At 50.9% G+C, this 23,222-nt stretch overlaps 1 protein-coding gene across 4 annotated transcripts in view; it reads left to right on the forward strand.

Annotated features, from left to right (window-relative positions):
- HK1 (hexokinase 1) overlaps positions 1 to 20,984 on the forward strand; it is a 78,581-nt gene extending 57,597 nt beyond the window's left edge. For all 4 annotated transcript variants that reach the window (XM_076010062.1, XM_076010061.1, XM_012762655.2 and 1 more), the window contains exons 8-18: positions 1,631 to 1,786; positions 3,729 to 3,962; positions 6,862 to 7,166; positions 8,420 to 8,568; positions 8,874 to 8,993; positions 10,687 to 10,782; positions 12,740 to 12,839; positions 14,984 to 15,167; positions 16,983 to 17,138; positions 17,997 to 18,230; positions 20,063 to 20,984. In XM_076010062.1, the coding sequence (XP_075866177.1) occupies positions 1,631 to 1,786; positions 3,729 to 3,962; positions 6,862 to 7,166; positions 8,420 to 8,568; positions 8,874 to 8,993; positions 10,687 to 10,782; positions 12,740 to 12,839; positions 14,984 to 15,167; positions 16,983 to 17,138; positions 17,997 to 18,230; positions 20,063 to 20,207 (1,879 nt within the window). In that variant the 3' untranslated portion in view covers positions 20,208 to 20,984. The remainder of the gene's footprint in view (positions 1 to 1,630; positions 1,787 to 3,728; positions 3,963 to 6,861; positions 7,167 to 8,419; positions 8,569 to 8,873; positions 8,994 to 10,686; positions 10,783 to 12,739; positions 12,840 to 14,983; positions 15,168 to 16,982; positions 17,139 to 17,996; positions 18,231 to 20,062) is intronic.
- Positions 20,985 to 23,222: the final 2,238 nt, after the last annotated feature.

The following is a 23,222-nucleotide window of genomic DNA, read 5'->3' on the forward strand; positions in this document are numbered from 1 at the left end:
AACACATTTAAAGCCACGGTCCCCAACCCCTGGGCGGCAGACCAGTACTGATCCATGGCCTGTTGGGGATCAGGCCACAGAGTTCCATGTCCCCGCTTCCCCCAGTCCATGGAAAAATTGTCTTCCATGAAACCAATTCCTGGCGGGCAAAGGTTGGGGACCGCTGCTGATGTAAAGTGGCTAGAAAAGTGTCAGACTCATAGGAAGCGCCATGGCACGCACTATTAGCCAGACTCGGCAGCACCGTCTGACCTGTATCAGCCTGTACCCCTCATACAGCCTTACAGGGGAGCCCTGTCAGTATGCCCATTACACAGGTGAGGAGACTGAGGTGACCTATTCTAACCGTGGCTCCTGCCAGCTCTGAGATCTGGCTCGGGACGACACAGAGGCTGTTCCCACAGGAAGCTGGGGCGGCAGCCGGGCAGCTAGGTCTCGGAAGGGCACTCTCCCACCAGGTGTCCCCACGTGGTCACGGCGGGGCCGTCCCGTCTGGTTCTGTCAGGAGCGAGAACAATGAGGACTGTGTGTCTGACAAGGCCTGCGCCGTATGTTGATGGACAAGGGCTGGGCAGGCAGGTTCCAGCAGCATCCTTGGCTCCCCGGCTGGCTGGCTCTGGCTGGAACAAATTGTTTTGCTGTGTCACAGCCAGCTCTGGGTTTACCAGCTGGGCTCCCTTGGAGGAGAGGCCGGCCCCTGCCATGTGGACCTGCCTCTTTGGTGATCTGCCCTGCTCAGGGTTCCTCCTGGCCCTGGTCAGCCTGGCCTTGGGGACTGCATCTGGCTCAGATATGGCTTCCTGGCTGTCAGCTGGGCCTTCCCCAGTGTGTGTGGGCGTCTGTCTCAGGCTCCACCTGGCCGCCTCTCCTCTGCAGCGCAGGGCTCCAAGTGGCTGCTGCAGTCACCGAGCTTCATGCCACACCTCCCAGGGGAGGGGAGAGTGGGCTCACTCTGATTGGCCCATGCCTGGACAGGCCAGAGCAACAGGATGAGCTGATTGGCTTTTAGCTCCTCAGAGCCTACCCTGGAGTTTAGAGTGAGATCAGTGGGGGAGGAGTGGGTTCCTAAAGCAAATTCTTGGTCCTTTATTCTGATGCCAGGGAGATGACCAGCGAATGAGGCTGCCTTTCCCTTAGTGAAGACATTTAGTAGACTGTTTCCGGGCCACCTCCCTCCCATGGGGATTGGAGTCTCCCAGAGCGATGGAAATGAAAGTCCTTTAAAAAAAATACAGCATATATAGTTCCGTAAGAGATTGTCATCTCATTTCTCTCTGGGGCCTTCTCGTTGTCATCCCCAATCTAAATCCTAACATCCCCCTGCCTCCAGGCAGCCTTCCCTGCCTGCTCCTGCCCCATTGTGTTCCCCTGGGCTCAGGCATGGGGTTTGGATGACCCACCCTCTCGGGTGTCAGCGTCCCCCCACATGCCCCTGCCCTGCCCATCCCCCCCCTCCCCGCCCAGCATCTTGTTCAATCACTCAAGAGCCACAGCGGGCGAGGCTGAGGGCTTGTGGGAGCTGAGACGGAGCCTTCCTCTCCTTTGTGTCCCTCCCGCTCTCACAAGTTGCCGCGTGCCATGTGCAGAGGCAGGACCAACAAGGGCCGGTCCATGTGCTTTGCTCCTGCAGGTTTGAGAAGATGGTCAGTGGCATGTACATGGGCGAGCTGGTTCGGCTGATCCTGGTTAAGATGGCCAAGGAGGGCCTCTTATTTGAAGGGCGGATCACCCCGGAGCTGCTCACCAGAGGGAAGTTTAACACCAGCGACGTGTCAGCCATCGAAAAGTAGGTACCACCCCACCCCCCGGCTTTTTGGGGGTGGTGGGGGCAGAGAAGAGGGATAGGCCCCTCGTTTCCTCCTGAGTCCAAGTTTGGTGGCCTTTCCCCTCCAGAGTGTCAGGGCTTTCAGGATCAATCCCCCTCCCTCTTAGCTGACCCATCCTGGGCTGGTCTCCCTGCAGACACCGTGTGGCAGTTGAAGAGCAACCTAATTAGCAGCAAACGCTTCATGGACGATCTTCCTGTTTATTGACCAAAGCCTCCTCCTCTCCTACCCCATTGGCCTCTCACACACTCAGGGCAAGACTAGAGTCCAAGAAGAGGGTGATTCTAGCCCAGGGCCTGGGTTCTTGGAATTTCCCCTTGGAATATTATGACCTTCTCCAACAGCTAGAAATGTTCCCTGGCACACAAGTTTGAGAGACATTGGTTAACAGGTGAGCCAGGGTAGATAGACGCAGAAGGACAGAGTCCAGCCAGCAGCCTGACTGCTGCCCTTTGGCATCACACGAGAAACCCAGGATTCTCTGTCGTGACAGTTAGTCGCAGGCCTTCACTCTGAGACAGAAGTAGGTAAACTCTATCCCAGGGCCAGTTTGATGTAGTCTGTGCCTCTGGGTCTCAAGGGCTCTTGTTCTGTGGCTGACTCCCTTGTGCCACCTGGCTCTGTTCCTGGTTCAGGAGGTTGCATGTAGCAATGCAGAACCACCGGGGTGAAGATAAGGGTAGCTTGCTGCCACACTTGGTGCAAGGAGTGCCATTTTATCTCTGCATGAAGTGGTTGTTCCCACTGTTCCCTGTGTGGTCCTGGAAATTGGGACAGAGCCAGCAGCTTTGTAACCCTGGCTCCTGGGAGAAGATGCCCATCGGCTGTCTTTGTGGTTAGAGAAGGCAGCTGCTAGAAGGGGAAAGGGGCTTATTTGGATTAATCCTCTGCCAAATGCATGTGCTGGAGTGTGTCCTAGGACGAATGTCATTCAGGGACAATAGGTGCGGAGCTGTGGCAAGCTGGGAGCCATACTACTGCATCTCCAACCACCTTGTGGTTGGTGGCTGGGAAGGAAGGGGGGCTGGAAGCTCATGGCTGGTCTTGAAAGTCACTGGCAAAGTCAGGAAATGCCTGCCTTCCTCCTGGCCTGCTTCTTTCTGGTGTTGGCTGTGTGGTTACCAGGAAACATTAACTGAGTTAGCTCAAGAAAGCATGTGTATTTATAATAAAGGCCATCTCCAAAAAACCTGTAAAGTACATCCCACAAGGGCAGATGTTAGAAGCATTCTCTAAAATCAGGAGTAAGACAGTATCACTAGTTTCTATTCGACATTATACTGGAGTCATAGCCAGTGTTTTAACAAAGGAAAAAGGAAAGAAAGAAATTAAAGACCTAAAAATCAAAAAGAAGTAAAATTGTCATTGTTTGCAAATGGTAAATGTCCATATTGAACACCCCAAAAATATCTACAGACAGGGAATAGCATAACAGAAGTTACAAAAAGAACTCTAGAGTGAATCCAACAAGAGATATATGAAACACATATAGAGAAAATTAAAATTTGACAAACATCAAGAAAGGAACATCAGCACCTGGGGCCTGGGACAACTCACAGACCCCAGGAGCTGGAGGTTCCCTGCCCGCATGAGCACTGGGCCCTGGGTAGGAGCAGTTGTTCCTCCCCTGTTCATAGGCCAGGTACGTGGTCTTGCTCCTCCCTTCTCTCCACGTGCCTGGCCCGTCGTAACCCAGCCTGATGCAGGTTTTCACTCCTACCCAGTATTTCTTGCAGAGGAGACTCCCCTCCCCCAGGCTCTCCTTAGACATTTGATGGTCTCGATCCCATGCCATGCACACGTGGCGAGTGGCTCCTGCCTTCCCAGGTACCCTCGAGCCTCAGTGCTTTGCCCTGCCTGGTGTGATCTGTAATCTGTAGATATTGGCCTCTGCCTTCCCAGGAACAAAGAAGGCATCCACAATGCCAAGGAAATCCTGACCCGCCTGGGAGTGGAGCCGTCCGATGACGACTGTGTCTCGGTCCAGCACGTGTGCACCATTGTCTCCTTTCGCTCGGCCAACCTGGTGGCTGCCACGCTGGGCGCCGTCCTGAACCGCCTGCGCGATAACAAGGGCACGCCCAGGCTGCGGACCACGGTTGGTGTGGACGGGTCTCTTTACAAGACGCACCCACAGTGAGTCCGCCCTTTGCTGTCATTGGCACTCCACACCCATTTGGGGGTGGGGGGGACGGGCCTTGTCTGGAGGTCAGAATTTGCTCCCAGAAAACGTTTTTTTGGCAGACAAGACGATGCCTAGTTCTGGGCAGAAAAGTCAAGAGTTGCCCATTTGGGAAGTACCGCTGCCAGCTGATCCTGGCTGGTGCTGCTTCTGCAGGCCACCATCCTCCCCCCTCTGCAGAGAGTGTGTTAGAGACACCTGTCACCTGGAGGGCTGTCATCCTCATTATAGATAGCATGGGTCATAGGTGCGGTACCTGCATTCCTGTTTTAGAGGCTCCTGGTAAAATCTTCCACACCCTCAGACATTATTTTTTTTAAACGGGCAATGTTTCCATGCTTGGCGCTTAGAGCCAGCGCCTTGTGAGTTGTAAGTGGTCCCCATTGCTGAGGACAGGCTGGTTCACCACGCTGCTGTCTGGTCCCCATGCCGGCTCACCTCAGCTTCTTCAGAAGGCCCCTTGACCAGTAAGAACATGGCTTGTACCTTTTTAAAAGGCCAAAGGTAAATTGTAAACCTCTATTAAGTTTTTTTTTTTTTTTTTTTTTGAGACAGAGTCTCGCTTTGTTGCCCAGGCTAGAGTGAGTGGCCGTGGCGTCAGCCTAGCTCACAGCAACCTCAAACTCCTGGGCTCAAGCAATCCTCCTGCCTCAGCCTCCTGAGTAGCTGGGACTACAGGCATGCGCCACCATGCCCGGCTAATTTTTTATATATATATCAGTTGGCTAATTAATTTCTTTCTATTTATAGTAGAGACGGGGTCTCGCTCTTGCCCAGGCTGGTTTTGAACTCCTGACCTTGAGCAATCCACCCGCCTTGGCCTCCCAGAGAGCTAGGATTACAGGCGTGAGCCACCGTGCCAGGCCTTATTAAGTTTTAATGATAACTACCTGCAATGGGATTATTTTGTGCAGGACCTCAGATTTTTTCCCACTATGCATGCATGTGCACGTGAAGTAGCCTTGCAGAGACTGTGCCTTCATGCGCAGCTCTGGGGACAGTTCAGAGGATGTTGACTTTGGTTGAAATTGCTCTGTGTTGCTGAGGGGATAGGGCTTGAGCTAGTTAGATGCAGTTATCTGCCAAGTTCACAATTTTGTTTTTAAAGACATTTGTAAAATTCTTGATAACGAAACCATTTCATTAGCCATTTCTTTCTTAGTTTTAGAATTTCTTGGCTAATTTTTAGACAAGAAAGCACAGGGATTTGCAGCATCACTTTAAAATTTTATAGAATTGTGGTAAAACAGATATGCAATAGGTCGTCTTAACCAATTTTAAGTATACAGTCCAGGGGTGTTACGTACATTCATATTGTCACGTCACCGTCACTACCAGCCATCTCTAGAATTCTCTTCATCTGTGGCATCACATTTCTAAAACCAACTTTGATTAAATGTTTCTCATTTCAGAAGTAGTACATACTTGGTATAGACACTTTTCAAAAAGTTACGAAGAGAATAGAAGCCATTCTTTATCCCACCCCTTGGACTTGACCACCGTCAATATTTTGGGGAATTGTGTTTCCTGTTTCCTTTGGCAGCAGCCATGCTGCACTTACAGTGGACCACAGTCCTGTCCTAAAGTCCTCTTCTAGCCACTGAGAAATGTCCAGGCTTTTGAGGAAGAGGGGAGGGCCAAGTGGAAATGCAGAACAGGAGTGGCTATTGATTGAACCCTTCCTGAGTGCCAGTTACTGATTCAAGCATTTTATTAACTCATTTAGTTCCCTCCACATCACTGTCCGCAGACACTGAGACCCTCATTTCCTCCAAGGTCACTTGCTCAAGGTCACCTGATATGGTATGGGAGTGGTAGTCTCGCCCTTGTTTTTGGATCTTTCTTTTTCTTTTCTTTTTTTTTTTTTTGAGACAGAGTCTCACACTGTTGCCTGGGCTAGAGAGCCTAGCTCACAGCAACCTCAAACTCCTGGGCTCAAGCAATCCTTCTGCCTCAGCCTCCCGAGTAGCTGGGACTACAGGCATGTGTCACTATGCCTGGCTAATTTTTCTTATATATATTTTTAGTTGGCCAATTAATTTCTTTCTGTTTTTAGTAGAGATGGGGTCTCGCTCTTGCTCAGGCTGGTTTCGCACTCCTGACCTTGAACGATCCACCTCAGCCTCCCAGAGTGCTAGGATTACAGCGTGAGCCACCGTCCCCGGTCTGTTTTCAGATCTTTCAACACTACTATTGACCACTGTGTTGTATTATCTTCTCTTCATGGTGAAAGACAAAATCTAGAATTTTTTGTGTTTGATGCTCATATAATACTTGGAGTCTTCTTTTTTTATGCGTGGTTATGGGCAAGTTCATTTTTCCCTTTTTATTTTTTTATTTTTTATTATTTGAGACAGAGTCTCACTCTGTTTCCCAGGCTAGAATGCTGTGGCATCAGCCTAGCTCACAGCAACCTCAAGCTCCTGGGCTCAAGCAATCCTTCTGCCTCAGCCTCCCGAGTAGCTGGGACTACAGGCATGTGCCACCATGCCCGGCTAATTTTTTCTATATATATATTAGTTGGCAAATTAATTTCTTTCTATTTATAGTAGAGGCGGGGGTCTCATTCATTCTTGCTCAGGTTGGTTTCGAACTCCTGACCTTGAGTGATCCTCCTGCCTCGGCCTCCCAGAGTGCTAGGATCACAGGCGTGAGCCACTGCACATTTTTCCTTTTTACCTGTCTGCATTTGCTAACTTTTCTACAGTGGATGTTTATGACTTGCATAATGAGAAAGAGCAAGTGTAGAAAATGGAATTAAAGAGTGGAGAGAGACGGGGGCGGAAGGGTGCGGAGGTCCCCAACAGACAGATGCTCATTCCAGCTATGTGGCATGTCTCCTCCTCCCCCCAGGTATTCTCGGCGTTTCCACAAGACCTTGCGGCGCTTGGTGCCTGACTCCGACGTGCGCTTCCTCCTCTCGGAGAGCGGCAGCGGCAAGGGGGCCGCCATGGTGACGGCAGTGGCCTACCGCTTGGCGGAGCAGCACCGGCAAATAGAGGAGACCCTGGCCAACTTCCGCCTCACTAAGGAGATGCTGCTGGAGGTGAAGAAGAGGATGCGGGAGGATATGGAGAAGGGGCTCAAGAAGCAGACGCACGACAAGGCCTCGGTCAAGATGCTGCCCTCCTTCGTGCGGGGCACTCCGGATGGGACCGGTGAGGGCCCGTTGGGGGCTGGCGTGCCTCTCCTGCTCATGCCAGGGCCCAAGTCACAGCAGGGCTGGGCAGAGGTTGGATTTTCCAGAGGTTGGATGTCTTTGCACTGGAGGTGCATGATTTTGCAAGAGCCTGCACTTGAACCTCTGTTTTCCATTTTTATCACTGATGTGTCATGTGTGTGACTTGGCAGTTCTTAAGTCCTGATAGGGTGAGTGTAAAGTGGGCGGGGGCCAACCCACCTTCATGCTACCCTTAGTGGTTCTTATCGGAGCTGAGCAATCTGAAGAGCTTTTTGGGTGAGTCCTTAAAGTAATGAGTATTTATGTCCTATGCATATGCCCTACATGTTAAGTTACTTATTATTGCATTGTAAACCACTCTCAAAGTTAGCGGCTTAAAAAACAGGCACTGTTTGTTATTGCTCGTGTGACTGTGGGTTAGCTGGGTGCTTCTGCTCATCGGGGCCAGGTGTGGTTGACCTCTGTGGGACTCATTCCTGCATCTGCAGTCAGCTGGGGGTCAGCTGGGAGGCTGATGGCAGACGGCTCCCCTTTATACATCCAGCAGATCAGTGTTGGCCGGGGTGCAGGGGTGCCTGGCCCTGTGTCTCATCCTGGTGGACCACCAGGCTGTTGTCGTGGTAGCAGCAGCGTCCATGAGGACGAAGGGAAGACTTCAAAGCGCCTTGGAGGCTGAGGCTGGGGACTGGCTCAGCTTTGCCTCTGCCATTCTCTTTTGGCCAAAGCAAGTCATGCGGCTGGGCCAGATCAAGGGGAGGAGAAGTAGACTCCATCTTTTGGTCTGTTTGGTGGGAGGAACTGCACAGCCACATTGCAAAGAAGGCCCGGTACAGGGAGGGATTGATTGTAGCCATTTCTGCAAATACTTTATACATTGACATAAATTATTAATTTTCATATGAGGTTTTCTAAAACCAGGGCATTGTTGGTAGGCTTTTTAGTAACCCTGGTGAAGTCTGTTTGTTGCGACAGGCAGTTCACCGGCGGGGCCTTTTGTCCTTGCAATATGGCTCACAGTTGGAGGTGGTCAGTGACACGGTGCCTGTGCTCAGTGACTCCTCTGAGCCTGTGCCGTGTGCTGGAGGGAGGAGTCACAGCTTCTCCCTGGATTCAGTATGGGATACCCTTTTTGGATGAGTTCTCCCCTGAGAAGTCTGGAATCTTGGAGTTACTGGCTGCCAAGAAGCACCTAGCTGTTTTTGACATTCTTTATGTTCTTGACTGCAACAGAGCATGGTGACTTCTTGGCCCTGGATCTCGGAGGAACGAATTTCCGCGTCCTGCTGGTGAAAATCCGTAGTGGGAAAAAGAAAACGGTGGAAATGCACAACAAGATCTATGCCATTCCCGTTGAAATCATGCAGGGCACTGGGGAAGAGGTGAGGCAGTTCTGCTGGTGTGTGTGCACACGTGGCTGTGGCATTAGTGGTTATGTGATGACCAGAATCCTCATGTGATCCCTCGGCTGTGCATTTGTGCCCTTGTGGCCCCAGAACATCGGGTACTTTCAGCTATAGCTGGTTTATGGTGCTCCAGTGACTGGGAAGATCCTGGAGAAGGGGCCTCTGTGTGTGTCCGGTGTGTTTGCACATGTGTGTGTTTATGCGTGGGTGCACACATGTACGTGTGCACTGAAAGCATGAAACCACAGAAAGCATGGCTAGTCGTTTCTTTTCTCTTACAGCTGTTTGACCACATTGTCTCCTGCATCTCTGACTTCCTGGACTACATGGGGATCAAAGGCCCCAGGATGCCCCTGGGCTTCACATTCTCATTTCCTTGCAACCAGAAGAATCTGGATGAGGTGAGTGCCTTTCCTGCAGGCCTCAGTCCTGGGGCAGCACTGACTGCCCTGTGACCAGGGAGGGCTGGCTCACACATCACAGTGGGTTGACCCAGGCTTTTTGTTCTTCTTTTATCTTTGAAAACACTGCCTCTTTGGGGAAGCCTGTTCCTCCAGGCTCTTCTGTGTTCCCTATTTCTTTGATTGTTGCCTTGATTGTGGCACATATTAAGTGACTGTGTCTGTCTTTCCTGCTAGTAGTATGCTCCCTGAGCAGCATCCCTTGTCCCCACACGCCCCAGCATAGTGTCTGATCAGAGGAGATAAATGTCTGTTTGGTAAATGGGATGGGCCAGGGCCCAAGATCAGGGATTGAGCATCTGCTAAGTACCAAGTGCTGGGCTGAGAGCTGCAGGTCACAGTGCCTGTCCTCAGGGAGCCCGCAGTTCAGTGGGAGAGCCAAGCCCTCAGACCAGCGCCGGCACTGAGCGGCAAGGGCCGGGGCAGAAGGAACCCGTGCTGGGCAGAGCCACGGTGATGGACCAGAGTCAGGGCGGCAAGATGGAGCCTGTCCTGCTGGAAGAGCTACAGGGAGCTGTGCGTGCCACGGGAGGAGGCCCGGGAGGGGCCTTAGGCCAGGATTTAAGTCTTGATTAACAGCACTAGGATAGCTAGGTAGGGCCGCCTGCCTCTGTAACCAGTTCATCCAGTCATGTTGCTGACTTGAACTTTTTCCTCTAAAGCCCTTTTAGATCTCAGCAGTTGGATCTATATAAGCTTGTGGGTTTTTTTTTTTCTTGGAGCTTTTAAATGTCCAGTGATTTTTGTTTGTTTGTTTTTGTTTTGGGTTTTTTTTTTTTTTTTTTTTTTTTGAGACAGAGTACGACTATGTTGCCCAGGCTAGAGTGCCATGGCATCAGCCTAGCTCACAGCAACCTCAAACTCCTGGGCTCAAGCAATCCTGCTGCCTCAGCCTCCCGAGTAGCTGGGACTACAGGCATGCGCCACCATGCCTGGCTAATTTTATATATATATATTTTTTATTTGTCCACATAATTTCTATTTTTTAGTAGAGACAGGGTCTGGCTCTTGCTCAGGCTGGTCTCGAACTCCTGACCTTGAGTGATCCGCCCACCTTGGTCACCCAGAGTGCTAGGATTACAGGCCTGAGCTACTGCGCCCGGCCCAGTGATTTGATTTTTTTTTTTAAAGCAGTTTGCCTTCACCTGTATTCATCGTAGTGAATACACTCCTGTGGCATTTTTCTCAGCAAGTGTTTTAACTTCAATCCAATGAAACCTAAAATTTACTTTAGGTAGTAACTGTGTCACCGAAACCACACGTTCTTTCAGTTATATTGTCCCCAAACTCTTCTTCAGGGGAACCAGTAGGTTACACCAGGAGCAGCACCAGGCTGAGAATCAGAGAATCTGGGTTCTTGCCCAGTATTGGCATTTGCTGACTGAACGTGGACATAGCTATTGACCTTGATGCCTCATTCTCTCCATCTGTAAAATGGGGATTTATTTCAAACCTCTTGGAAGACAGTAAGGAGCAGAGTTCTATTCATGTTTTATTGGTTTGTGCCTCGAGTGTTGGAACTCTGTCTCCATTTGTTGTAAGTCCTCAGCAGTTGCTAACTCAGAAGGGAGGGTGTGAAATTTTGTATTCTGCCCCAAAAGGTTAATCACACAGGACTCTTTTCATGTTTCAGGGAATCTTGATCACCTGGACAAAGGGTTTTAAGGCAACTGACTGTGTGGGGCATGATGTAGTCAACCTACTAAGGGAAGCGATAAAAAGGAGAGAGGTAACTATTAAAAGAATATTTTTAAAGATCTTGACTGTGCTTTTGGCTTATAAAAATTGTGCTTGTGTGTTGTAGAGGATTCAAACAATACAGAAACATGTGATCTGCATAACAAAAGCTCCCCATTTCCCCACTCAACTGCTGGCAATAAAACTAGGGTTCATAGTTTTGGGTTGTTAAAGGATGGGTTTTTTTTGTTTTGTTTTGTTTTAAGAAAGGTAAAGTCATGACTGTCATACAAATTGAAAAAGAGAGAAGCAGCCCCTGACATCTGGGCACAGCCTGGCACTCTCAGTCAGGCCTTGGCGTTGTCCTGTCACACACAAAAGAATGTCACAGAGTGCACAGACAATTCTTCAGAGTGTAAATGTCATGAGAGCTGCTCCGTGACCATGATGGGGTCAGAAGAGAATGAGACGACTGCATGACCCCATCATATCTCGGGACGTAATCGTAGCATTGCCCCCAATTCCCGACAGCATCCAGTCCAGAGCAAAGAGCTTCTTTCAACCTGCCCCCAAACCACAACACAGACCCGAATTCTTTTTTTTTTTTTTTTTTTTTTTGAGACAGAGTCTCGCTTTCTTGCCTAGGCTAGAGTGAGTGCCGTGGCGTCAGCCTAGCTCACAGCAACCTCAAACTCCTGGGCTCAAGTGATCCTCCTGCCTCAGCCTCCCGAGTAGCTGGGACTACAGGCACAAGCCACCATGCCCGGCTGATTTTTATATATATATATATTAGTTGGCCAATTAATTTCTTTCTATTTTTATGGTAGAGACGGGGTCTCGCTCAGGTTGGTTTTGAACTCCTGACCTTGAGCAATCCGCCCGCCTCGGCCTCCCAGAGTGCTAGGATTACAGGCGTGAGCCACCGCGCCCGGCCCAGACCCGAATTCTTTAATGGTTCCTGTCTAGCACTTCCTGAGAGGGGCCTCGGGTGTCCTCCTGCATCGCAGTGAGTCAATAAGCCCAACTTCGCCCAGCCACGGGTGCGTTCCTGGTGGCCTTTGGCTGGAGGGCACCGGAAAAATATACAGTGGAAAATTCCAAAGATTTTATTGAACTTATTAATTAATGAGGGAATTAGTAAGACATTTTTAGAAAAACAATAGTTCAAATGACAATCTGAAGAGTAGACAGACGAAATGAATGTGTGTGAAAGAGCCCTGAGTTGCACCTGGCAGGGTGTGCTAGACAACAGCTGGCGTTGCCTTGGAAAGATACCTGCTGAGCTGTCTTTGCCCATCCTGCAGCTATCAGTGTTGAGTGTCTACTCTTCCAGCTTGCTTTCCATGCAGGTACCAACACACGTGTGCACGCACACACACACATGCACACACTTTTAAAAAATGGGAATCCTATATATTATTGCAACTTCCTTTTTTCATTTAACATAAAATCTTTTCTTGTCATTACATAGAGACCAACCTCATTCCTTTTCCTGCATGCGCAAGATTCCAGTGTGTGCCTGAACTGTAGTTTACATGACCCCTTTTGATCTATATTTGGGTCGTTTCCTTTCTGGCCACTGCAAGCCATGCAGTGAATAATATCCTTATACATGTACCCGTGTGCTCCTGCCTGGCTAGTTCTGAAGGACAGAGTCCGAGAAATGGATTCCATATTTCCATTTTGCCCCCTGAAAAGCTCTAACTCTTCACACGCCCAAGAGAAAGAGCAGTTTGGCCATTGCCCCTTATCTTCCCTGTTCCTCAGTTCCCTCCGACACTCAGAACCATCTGTGAAATGGGCGGGATCCTTTCCCTTCCTTAGAGCTCAGATTGCAGCTGCATCATTAGTAGCAGGTATGTGGTCAGTGAAGGAGCATTTAAGTGAGAAAGCTGTCTCAGGTGACGCAGCAGTGGCTTTCTGACTGCCATGCAGCGGAGTGACCAGGCAGGACTCAAGCCAGGGCAGAATGATCACATTCCTAAAGGTGTGTCCCTTTCTTTCCAAAGGAATTTGACCTGGACGTGGTGGCTTTGGTCAACGACACAGTGGGCACTCTGATGTCCTGCGCTTACGAGGAGCCCACCTGCGAGGTTGGACTCATTGTAGGTGGGTGTCCTGGAAGGTCTCTCTGCTAGGGGAAGGAGGAAGGCTGGGGTTTTCCTGTCCTCTGTGCGGGCCATTCTGTAGGTCAGTACCGTCCCCTGACCACCTCCAGAGTTCAGTGCTGGGTGGAGGCTGCAGAGTTCTCCAAGGGGCTCTCCACTCCCTGACACCCCCCGCAGTGCTGCACGTTGATCGTGATCAGACTGTCAAGAGCTGAGCCCCGGGAATGAGGCACCCCACAAGGCTCACGGGGCTTGAATGGATGGGGGCAGGTACCTGGAGCTGGCCTGGTCAGCATGGCAGCTCTGTGGGGCTTGTGGGGAGGGGCTCTGGGCAGGTATTGCAGGGGTAGGGGGGCATCTGAGGCTGTAAAGGAAGCAGAGACCACCTCCTCTCCTAATTATGCATGGAGCTGGAAAGGGCCAGGGTGGTCTGGAGTGTCATTTTGCCTTTAGCAGCCACTGTTTGTGAGTGGCCCCACCCAGCAGAAGGGGTGCAGAGGGGTTATCTGTTGGCTCTTCAGACTGTTCCCTTATATTCCAAACACGTTGAGGGGCTGGGCCCAGAGAGCTCATAACTCCTAAAGCCTATTGCTTTGGGCTGTGGGGAGACCGTTTGTCTGTTGATCCTGTTCCTAGTGTGGAGGATGTTGGGGAAGACGCCAGACAGGTTTTTTAGCCAATGTCTGCAGGCTCTCCCTGGGCTGGGCAGGAAGGGGTGGCACCCCCATTCGCTGAATGTCTAGAGATTGGGATGAGGCCCCAGTGGGCCACCCTCCTGGTGCAGGGAAGACCTTTTCACTCACTAGTAAACCACTTTTGGCTTCTGCTGAAATTCAAAAGACTAGGGAGCAGCTCCTGGCAAGGGTTGTTTGGGGCCTGGCTTTAGGGCTTTGTCTCTTCCTTTCTTTTGCTAAACTTTCTCCACCCAGCACCTCCCTTCTTAGGTGTGAACCTGAACTGCCAAGCTAGAGTGACAAAGCAGTTCTCCTCACCTTCCCACCTGGGAGGTCAGGCCCGCCCAGTTCAGGGCTGCCTGATTAGATGTTGCTGCCACCAGGCTCCAGCTACATTCAAAGCCACTGTTTCTTTCCACTGAATGGATCTCTTTGCCCACAACTCCATGAGCAGGAAGCGTGTTTTGGCTTTCTTTGTACTTACCCCCCTTCCATTTCTTGGAGCTCCCCTTCTCTCAGCTTTAGCCTTGGGTGAAGGGAGCTGAGAAAACAAAAAACCAGAAATAATTCAGTTGCACAGTCTTCTAGTTACACTTGAGTTTCTTCCCCTGATGAGAGTTCATCTACATCCCACCCAGGATGGGTGCTCAGGGCTCCAGTCTATTCAGTGAGACCAGGCCAGTCACCTCAAGCTTGGATGTCATGGCAACTAAGATGGCTGTGAAAGTTCCAGAGCTTTCTCTCATTTCTTAGCTCCTCATGGACTGGAACAGCAAACAGTTCATGGCTCTTCCCTCGCCTCACTTGGAGTAACCCTGTTCAAGGGGGTTCAGGAATGGAAATCTGGGGCTCCTCAGCCCCTGGAGAGCACAGACCAGATTGCACGTGTGCAGTTTGTGGTTGCACCCAGAGAAATGTCCCTTTTTTCTCAGGAGAATCATCCAATTTTCATAGGTCTGTGATCCAAAAAAGCTAGGAACCATTGCTTTATAAAGACACCCTTGACATACTGATGTTACTGTCCTTACCTGAACCAACCACCTGTGGGCTTCATTCCAAAACACACAGGAGAGTTTATGAGAATTAGTGTATGTATATGTTTGTGTGCATGGAAAAAAACAGACATTTTTTTGTTCCAGTCTGAATATTGCCTAAAATTCTGCCATTGAAGATACATTATTTTTGAGACCATCTTCTATCAAAATAAATTTAGCCCTGCTAAATTTACAGGTGATCTCATGAGGCTCTTGGTATAAAGTAAGCTGATCAAATGCGTTCTGGGTGATTTCACTCAGACTCTCCGTTTATACTTTGTTTTCTTGGGAAACTTTGGGAAAGCAAAGCGATTATTTTGTTCGTCTAAAAAAACATACCCTTTACCTGTGGAATCCCAGGCCCCAGACCCCAGGCCTGGTTGCAGGACCCCCAGGTGTGGTGGCACAGCCATTCATCGTCCCCTTGTGTGTCTCAGGGACTGGCAGCAATGCCTGCTACATGGAAGAAATGAAGAACGTTGAGTTGGTGGAGGGGACCGAGGGGCGAATGTGTATAAACATGGAATGGGGTGCCTTTGGGGACGACGGGAGTCTGGAAGACATCAGAACAAACTACGACAAACTGGTGGATGAATTTTCTCTGAACGCTGGGAAACAAAGGTAATTCTGCCTGGGGTAGGAGACACCTAAGGTCAGGCTGGGGAGAGAACATTTGGCGGCACCCTGCTGCTTGCAGTGGAAGAAGTTTCTGGCATGAGTGGGTCTGAGCAGAGGCTTGAAGACTGGTCCCTCTGGTTCACTCCTGACCTTGGCTTTGGTCTAAGGATAGCAGAAAACTGGTGGATGGGTCCCCCCCCCCCCCCGAGTGTACAAGATGGCCTGGGGTTGATGTCCTGTCCAGGGGTCTCCTCTGCCCAGGAATATGCCCAGATGACACTTCTTTTGGTGACCTTTTTCAGCCTGGAAGATTCTGGTCTGCCCTTCTTGTTCTGTGTTTCTTCCCCATCAGAATAATGGGGTTGGGGGTTGGGGTTGAGGTGCAGTGGAGGCCGCTGCAATTGTTCTTCCCAGGACCTCCAGCACCCCCTAGTGGCTGTGTGGAGCTTTGCAGTTCAGGTCACAGGGACCATGTCTGAAATGGCGGTATCCACCTTACTCCTAAATGAGATGAATGACGCGTTGTCTCAAGTCCCCAGGAATCAGGCTGTCCTCTGCCATAGCCGGGATGAGTTGGTCCCAGTTGTATCCCTAGGAGCAGAAATATGGGCCAAAGTAGCGGCCAACATGAGTTGTTCCCAGCTGCCCTCAAGGTCTTTGCCTTTTCTTAGTACCGTCTCTGCTAGTACTTAATGTTTTTCTATAAATCAACTTATATTTGCTCGCTTAAAATTAATGAGGGAGGAAAAAAAGGGAGAACCATTACCGTGGATAGGTGGTAATCATAGAATGAATATGGTGTAAAATGGTGCTATTCAATCCTACCCAGATACTGTAGCCTGCCAGAGGCCCTAAATCTAGACCTCCTTTTTATAAAAAGGGAGGTCAGCAAGTGTTGGAAGGGGTTAAAGCCATGTTGGCACTGAACTGAGTTGGTTTTCTGGATCTAATGAGAATGACTGGGTGGGTGATGACAGTTCTGTGATTCTATGCAATGTCACGTTCTTTTAGCCATGGGAAATCCTCTGGAGACCCTGAGTATCTGGATTCCAGTGGACTCTTCTCAGCTTGGAGACACTGGGCTTGGGCGTGTGCCATGGGAGCATTTAAATCCCTTGTTATTTCTTGAGGCAAGAACAGGTTGACCTCATGTGTGCTGTGGCCAGTGTGTTGTAGCCACTGGAATTCTCTTGGCAGTGTCATCTTATCACTGCTCTGTGCGTGACCATGCTGTGGGTGTTTGCAGAACCTTAACAAAATCTAGGAGCTCTCTTGTCTTCTTGTCCCTTTAAGACTCATCCAGTCCTCTACTTACTCAGCTGGCATTTATGGGGCACTGGACTTAGTGCTGTGCCGTGCTGTGCCCTGGGGACTCAGAGCTGAGCTAGACGCACATTCCCTGTCCTGGGGCTGTCACTGAATTGGGGCGTGAGCAGTGAGCTCACGTGCGCTGTGAAGGAGGAAAAGGGTGAAGTGTGGGGGAGCCTGAAACAGGCAGGTAGAACCCAGATGGGAAGGACAATAGGCTCTCGGGAGGTGGTCTTGGGCTGAGAGCTGGAAGTTAGGTAAGGAGGGAGGCTGGTCTTCCAGGCAGACATGAAGGCCAGTGATTTTGTTTCTGATGTGGGCAGGGTGGAGGAGTCCCTGGTGCTTGCTGGTCTCTTCTGGCTCTGCAGGGAGCACAGGGCAGGGCACACAGCTGGCCGCTGATGACACCCCTGAGGGGCAATAAGAATCCCAGAGTGATCGTGAGACCAAGGGCTGACCCTCCCCTTGGCCGCTTTGCATAGACGCCCCACCCCCTTCCTCCTATCTCAGGTTTGAGAAGATGATCAGTGGTATGTACCTGGGCGAAATCGTCCGCAACATCTTGATCGACTTCACCAAGAAGGGATTCCTCTTCCGGGGGCAGATCTCTGAGCCGCTGAAGACCCGGGGCATCTTTGAGACCAAGTTTCTGTCTCAGATCGAGAGGTGAGTGGGTAGGGCTTCCCTGCCGTCCACCCATCCATTAGAGGTCGCCTGGCCAGTGGATTGTGATGGGGGTGGCAGGGACACTCACGGGCATTTTGGCAATTTGTGTGGGGTTTTTCCCTCCTCTGGTATAGGAGGCCCTGAGCATTTGCATATCGCCATCATATAATTGTATTACAAATCACTTTCCTTTTATCCATCCTTTATGTCAGGGCATTGTATTGATTTGTTTGAAACTGCATGTGTAAGTGGTTGTATGAATTGCATTTGAGGAGAGTAAAGGTGCGTTGCAGACACTTGTGTTGAAGGGGCACAGAATCCACCCCCGATTCATCTGAAAGGCAGCCTGGGGTTGCACAGCTTGGCCACCCGGTAGCTGCATGTCCCCGGCAAGTTGTTCTGCCTTCCTCCTACTTCCCTCTTGTGGAGGGAACATTTCATCCTTGCCTTTGCTGTCTTCCAGGGCAAGCTGTGCGAGGAAGAGGAAAAGTGGCTTAAAAAAGCAACTGTGCAAAACACCACCTCATTCTTACAGTGGTCATAATAACCTTACGTAGGCTCTGGATAATAGCTGACAAAGCCTGTGCATTGTTTTTGCCCAGGCAGACCATTTTTAGTATGCACTTCCGTGGCATTAAGTATTAATGCACTCACATTGTTGTGCTACCACCACTACCATCCATTTCCAGAACCGTTTTCATCTCCTCAAACTGCAACTCTGTACTCACGAAACACTGCCTCCCCACTCCCCCCTCCCGCCAGCCCCTGGCAGCCAGCGCTCTGTGAATACTTTCTGTTTCTGTGGGTTGCTCTCAAGGGTCCTGCTTTATCCGGGCCCCTGGCCTTTGTCTCCCACAGCGACCGATTAGCCCTGCTCCAGGTCCGGGCCATCCTCCAGCAGCTGGGTCTGAACAGCACCTGCGATGACAGTATCCTCGTCAAGACCGTGTGCGGGGTGGTGTCCAAAAGGGCCGCGCAGCTGTGTGGCGCAGGCATGGCTGCCGTGGTGGACAAGATCCGCGAGAACAGAGGGCTGGACCGTCTCAACGTGACTGTGGGCGTGGACGGGACGCTCTACAAGCTTCATCCGCAGTGAGTGGGCCTTCCAGGGGGATGGGAGGAGCCCTTCAGGGTTACAGGAAAGCGGGGTATGGGTCCCACCAGCATCTGCCTCCCCAGGGCGCAGCGTCCAGGGGCCGTGGCTTGTCTGGGACGAGGTAGTGAACCGCTCTGGGGTTTGACTGGCACCCTCAGCGAGGCAGAGAAGTGGCTGCCGTTGGCCGGCCTTGGCCAGCACATGGCATGACCTTGCTCTGTGCCTCCTGGGCCCCTCTTAGGTGGGGTGGGCAGTGGGAGAGGGGGTAAGGGTGGCCAGGGGCTTGCCCACCGGCCTGGCTAGCTGTGGCCATGCCAGAGGCTGTGCTTGGTACATGGGGAGGGACAGTAAGAAAGGAAGAGGAGGGCTATTGTCTTGTTCACCAGCAGAAGCAGGGTTTGCCAAGCCCTGGAAGGGCAGGAGCAGTTTGGCCCTGGGCTTTGTGGCTGGGAGGGGGTGGGAGTGGCCTCCTTTTGGTCGCATGTCTGACACCCCACCCCATACAGGTGACCCTGTTTGGGTCTGCTGTATGATCCACTGCATGACTCAAAGCTTGGTTCTTATGAACAGAGCATCCATATTATTTATTGTCTAAACTGTAGTACTTTTGCCAGTGAAAAGGGTGCTGTTAATAATTACTCTGAGACTTATAGACAAGCTGGGACCATCCCAGATAAACTGGGCCGTAGCATCACCCTATGTATTTATTTATAAGCAACCTCGCCCAAAGGCCGTGGCGTGGGATAGGACCATCTCTCCTGCTCCGTCCCACCTCTGTCTCTCCACCTCATCACTGTCCTCACCGTTAAGTGAGCAGCACAGGGGCGTGGCGTAGGGCCCGGCTTTGGAGCCCCCTACTCTTGGATTTAATCCTGGTACTGTCGTTTAGAAGCTGTGTGCAGTTGTTTAATCTCTGCAAAATCCTGTCTTCTTCATGGATGACCACCACTGGCAGGACTAGAAATTAGGTCTTTAAAGTACGGGCCCGGCGAGGTGCCTCACGCCTGTAATCCTAGCACTCTGGGAGGCCGAGACGGGCGGATTGCTCAAGGTCAGGAGTTGGAAACCAGCCTGAGCAAGAGCGAGACCCCGTCTCTACTATCAATAGAAAGAAATTATTTGGCCAAATAATATATAGAGAAAATTATATATAGAGAATAATATATAGAGAAAAATATATAGAGAAAATTATCTGGGCATGGTGGCGCATGCCTGTAGTCCCAGCTACTCAGGAGGCTGAGGCAGGAGGATTGCTTGAGCCCAGGAATTTGAGGTTGCTGTGAGCTAGGCTGACGCCACGGCACTCACTCTAGCCTGGGCAACAAAGCGAGACTCTGTCTCAATCAATCAATCAATCAATAAATATATATATATATATATATATATATAAATAAAGTATGGAGCACCCAGTAGGTACTCAGAAAAGGACTGTCAATATTTCTGAGAACCCGTTGCCTCAAGCATCTGCAGCTTGGCCTGGTCTTTCATTTTTCAGCACAAAATGCAGGCACCTGGAGTCACCTCGTTTAGAGACTACCCGCCACTGGAGGGCTCTTTGGGTGCCGGGCTGTTGATGGGGGCGGGTGGGCTGGGGGCCTCAGTGGGCTGCGGCTGGGGGTGGGTAATGGTCGCTCCAGCGTGGCCCCCTGGACCGACCAGTGCACCTGCCACGGGCTTTTGCCCACATGAACCCACTGCAACATCGAAAAATCCCAAATCAACCCTCACAGGCCGGGACCGTCTATGCTTCAGTGTTTTCGGGTGGGCCTGGCGTCTCCTCCCATCTTCTTGCTCCACCTACCTTCTCTTCTGTTTCTGTCCTCTTCAGCTTCTCCAGAATCATGTACCAAACCGTGAAGGAACTGTCACCGAAGTGCAACGTGTCCTTCCTCCTGTCGGAGGACGGCAGCGGCAAGGGGGCTGCCCTCATCACGGCCGTGGGCGTGCGGTTACGCGGAGAAAAGAGCAGCTAAGAGCCCGGGACGCCCGGCCTGCTGTCCCTACAGCACTTCTCTCTTCGAGCGGCGACCCCTGCCCCTCCCAGTGAGCCGTGCTGGGAGACGCCGGCGCCTGCCCGAGCCCGCCTCGGCCACGACAGGGAGGACAGCAGAATCCAACTAATGGCGCATAATGTAGGGTACAAAATAGAGTGTGTGCTGTTGATAATATCTCTCACCCGGATCCCTCCGCACCTGCCCTTGCCACTCTGCATGATTTGATTGCGACCTGGTCCCCACGTGTGGCGTGCAGTGGCATCCATTTCTGCTGTGTGCATTCATCCAGCGGAGTTATTTATTGGCTCGACGTGGAAAGTCACACCACCAGACAGGCCTTCTGGGTCTCTGCAGCCCGTCCTTGGGGTCAACTCTCCCCCCCCCCCCCCAAATCCCCCCGTGTGAAATGTATTATCACCAGCAGACACTGCCGGGACCCCGCCCAGGGGCATGGCCTGAAGGCGAGTGTGGACATAGCATTAGCCGCTTCCTCCCGTCCCAGCACCCACTGCGGCCTGGCGTCCCGCTGGGATGTGTCAATGCCACTGAATCGTGTGTCCGTGGAAGCAGTCCTAGCCGCGTGTGACAGTCTTGCATTCTGTTTGTCTTGTGGGGGGAGGTGGGCAGTCCCGAGGGAAAATGTCTTGTCTCCATTTGGGTAAAAGGAACCAACCAATGACCTATGCCATCAGCAGAAGTTCCCATCGCTTTCGTGAGCCATGTTGTATGACCTAGTAAACTTTGTACCAATTCAAAGACCCGAGTGGTGCTTCGAGGCTGGGGGTCTGGGTGGGGAGGCTGTCTAGGGGCATGGCGAAAACCAAACGTTGGGGGTTCTTGGGGCCTTCTGGGTGGGGGAGAGAGTTTAAAATAAAGAGTATCATCTTCAGCCGGCAGCCTTGGTTTGGTACGGGGACTTCTGTGCCCTCCCTGCAGAATGTCACAGAAGCAGCCTCTTGCTGTATGTCCACTGCCTGTCCCGCTGGGTCCCTGCCCAAGTCCCGGGTCCCACTCCATGGGGAGGCTCCTCGGCTTCCACCCCAGCTCCTTTAAGAGGGTCAAGAACGGAGGGCCTCTGTCCTGCTCGCTCGTAGCTGGGACAGAGAAAAAGAAAAGGTCTCTTTTGGGTTTAATGAGAGGACACTGCAGTGTTGTCCCCACCACCAAGACCCACCTCTAAGACAGCGGATAAAGCGTGCTTCATTGCCCTTAAAGCGCCCAGGGCAGCAGGCTTGCCGCACTTGCCCACTCCCCGATTGTAACCACTTCGGTACGAGCGTCCACTGTAGTCCACAGCCACAGATGAACGCACACAGCGACTTTAGCCAACAGCCACAAGCTTTTACTTTTGCAGCTTTATCTCTGCAGTTGCAGTGTGTACGTTCAGCTAATAAGTTACTAGCTTACTAGCTAATAAGTTACTGTGACCTTTTTTTTTTTTTTGGCATGCACAATTAAGTATTTAGATTATTAATCTTTTCAGATAAGTAAACTCAATGGAATACTGGAGTGATCCTGATGCAGCCCTCTGGTTTTGGATACTTCCTAGGTCAGGAACTTTAAAACTGCAAAATCAGAAAACTCCATCGCTAAACAAGTCTAATTGTGAGAAAGATCCTTGAGCAAACCTATACAAAAGTGCCTTCCAGGCCGGGCGCTGTGGCTCACGCCTGTAATCCTAGCTCTTGGGAGGCCGAGGCGGGCAGATTGCTCAAGGTCAGGAGTTCAAAACCAGCCTGAGCAAGAGCGAGACCCCGTCTCTACTATAAAATAGAAAGAAATTAATTGGCCAACTGATATATATATTAAAAATTAGCCGGGCATGGTGGCGCATGCCTGTAGTCCCAGCTACTCGGGAGGCTGAGGCAGAAGGATCACTCGAGCCCAGGAGTTTGAGGTTGCTGTGAGCTAGGCTGACGCCACGGCACTCACTCTAGCCTGGGCAACAAAGTGAGACTCTGTCTCAAAAAAAAAAAAAAAAAAAAAAAAAAGGGCCTTCCAGGAATTTCCATGTTTTTAAACTTTTCCTGACATTCTGATTCACAAAATAGTGTGTCTTATCTTTAGGAGCTCTTCAAGTATCCTCTGGGGTGGGCATGGTGGCTTGTGCCTGTAATACCAGCTACTTGGCAAGCTGGGGCAGGAGGATTTTTTGAGTCCAGGAGTTTGAGACCAGCCTGAGCAACATAAGGAGACTTCATTCCCCATCAAATTGGTTTTAACTGATCAACACTTAAGTGCACATATAGTAGTAACAGTCATCGGGTGTCGGGCAGATGGGAGGCGGGAAGAGAGGATGGGTATATTCACACCTAATGGGTGTGGTGCACACCATCTGGGGAATGGACACACTTGAAGCCCTGATTCAGGTTGGGCAAAGGCAATATAGTAACCCAAACATTTGCACCCCCATTATATGCATGTGTTCTCTGTAGACAATTGATGCATGGTGCAATCTATGCAGCATCTTCATTAGTGAGCTAAAAGAGGGTGTAAATAACACCACACTAATGATATTCACAGATGATAACAGATTGGAAACTGTCTCTCTGACACCACTGTTGAGTGTGAAGTCACAACAGGGAGGCAAAATATATATCCACACTGTCTCTTCCCTTCTCGTCTGCACAGAGAGATCCGAAAAGCATCACAGACCCGAATCTGTGACCTTTTAACAAGTTCTTAGTAGGAGTTGTTATAGTTATTTTCCTAAAGCTGCCTATAAAGTAAAACAAGCTTTCAGTGCTTTAAAGCTTTCCTCATCACACAAGAGCAAAACGGATTCGTGGTCAATGCACAGCACAGACTATCGTGCGGACTGTGAGTGCCGGCTGTGGGCAAGGTTTCTCGGCCGGTGAGTGCCGGATCGAAGCGGTTAAACTATCTGACCCCTTTGACCTCCCCCCACCCCCACCTCGAGATTGCTGGCTGTCTCCTGGCTGCTATTTTGGGGTCCATTTTGGTGGACCCCACATCAGGCTGCACTCAGGTGCC

Source organism: Microcebus murinus, chromosome 14, assembly GCF_040939455.1.
Source record: "Microcebus murinus isolate Inina chromosome 14, M.murinus_Inina_mat1.0, whole genome shotgun sequence".
Taxonomy (NCBI): Eukaryota; Metazoa; Chordata; class Mammalia; order Primates; family Cheirogaleidae; genus Microcebus; species Microcebus murinus.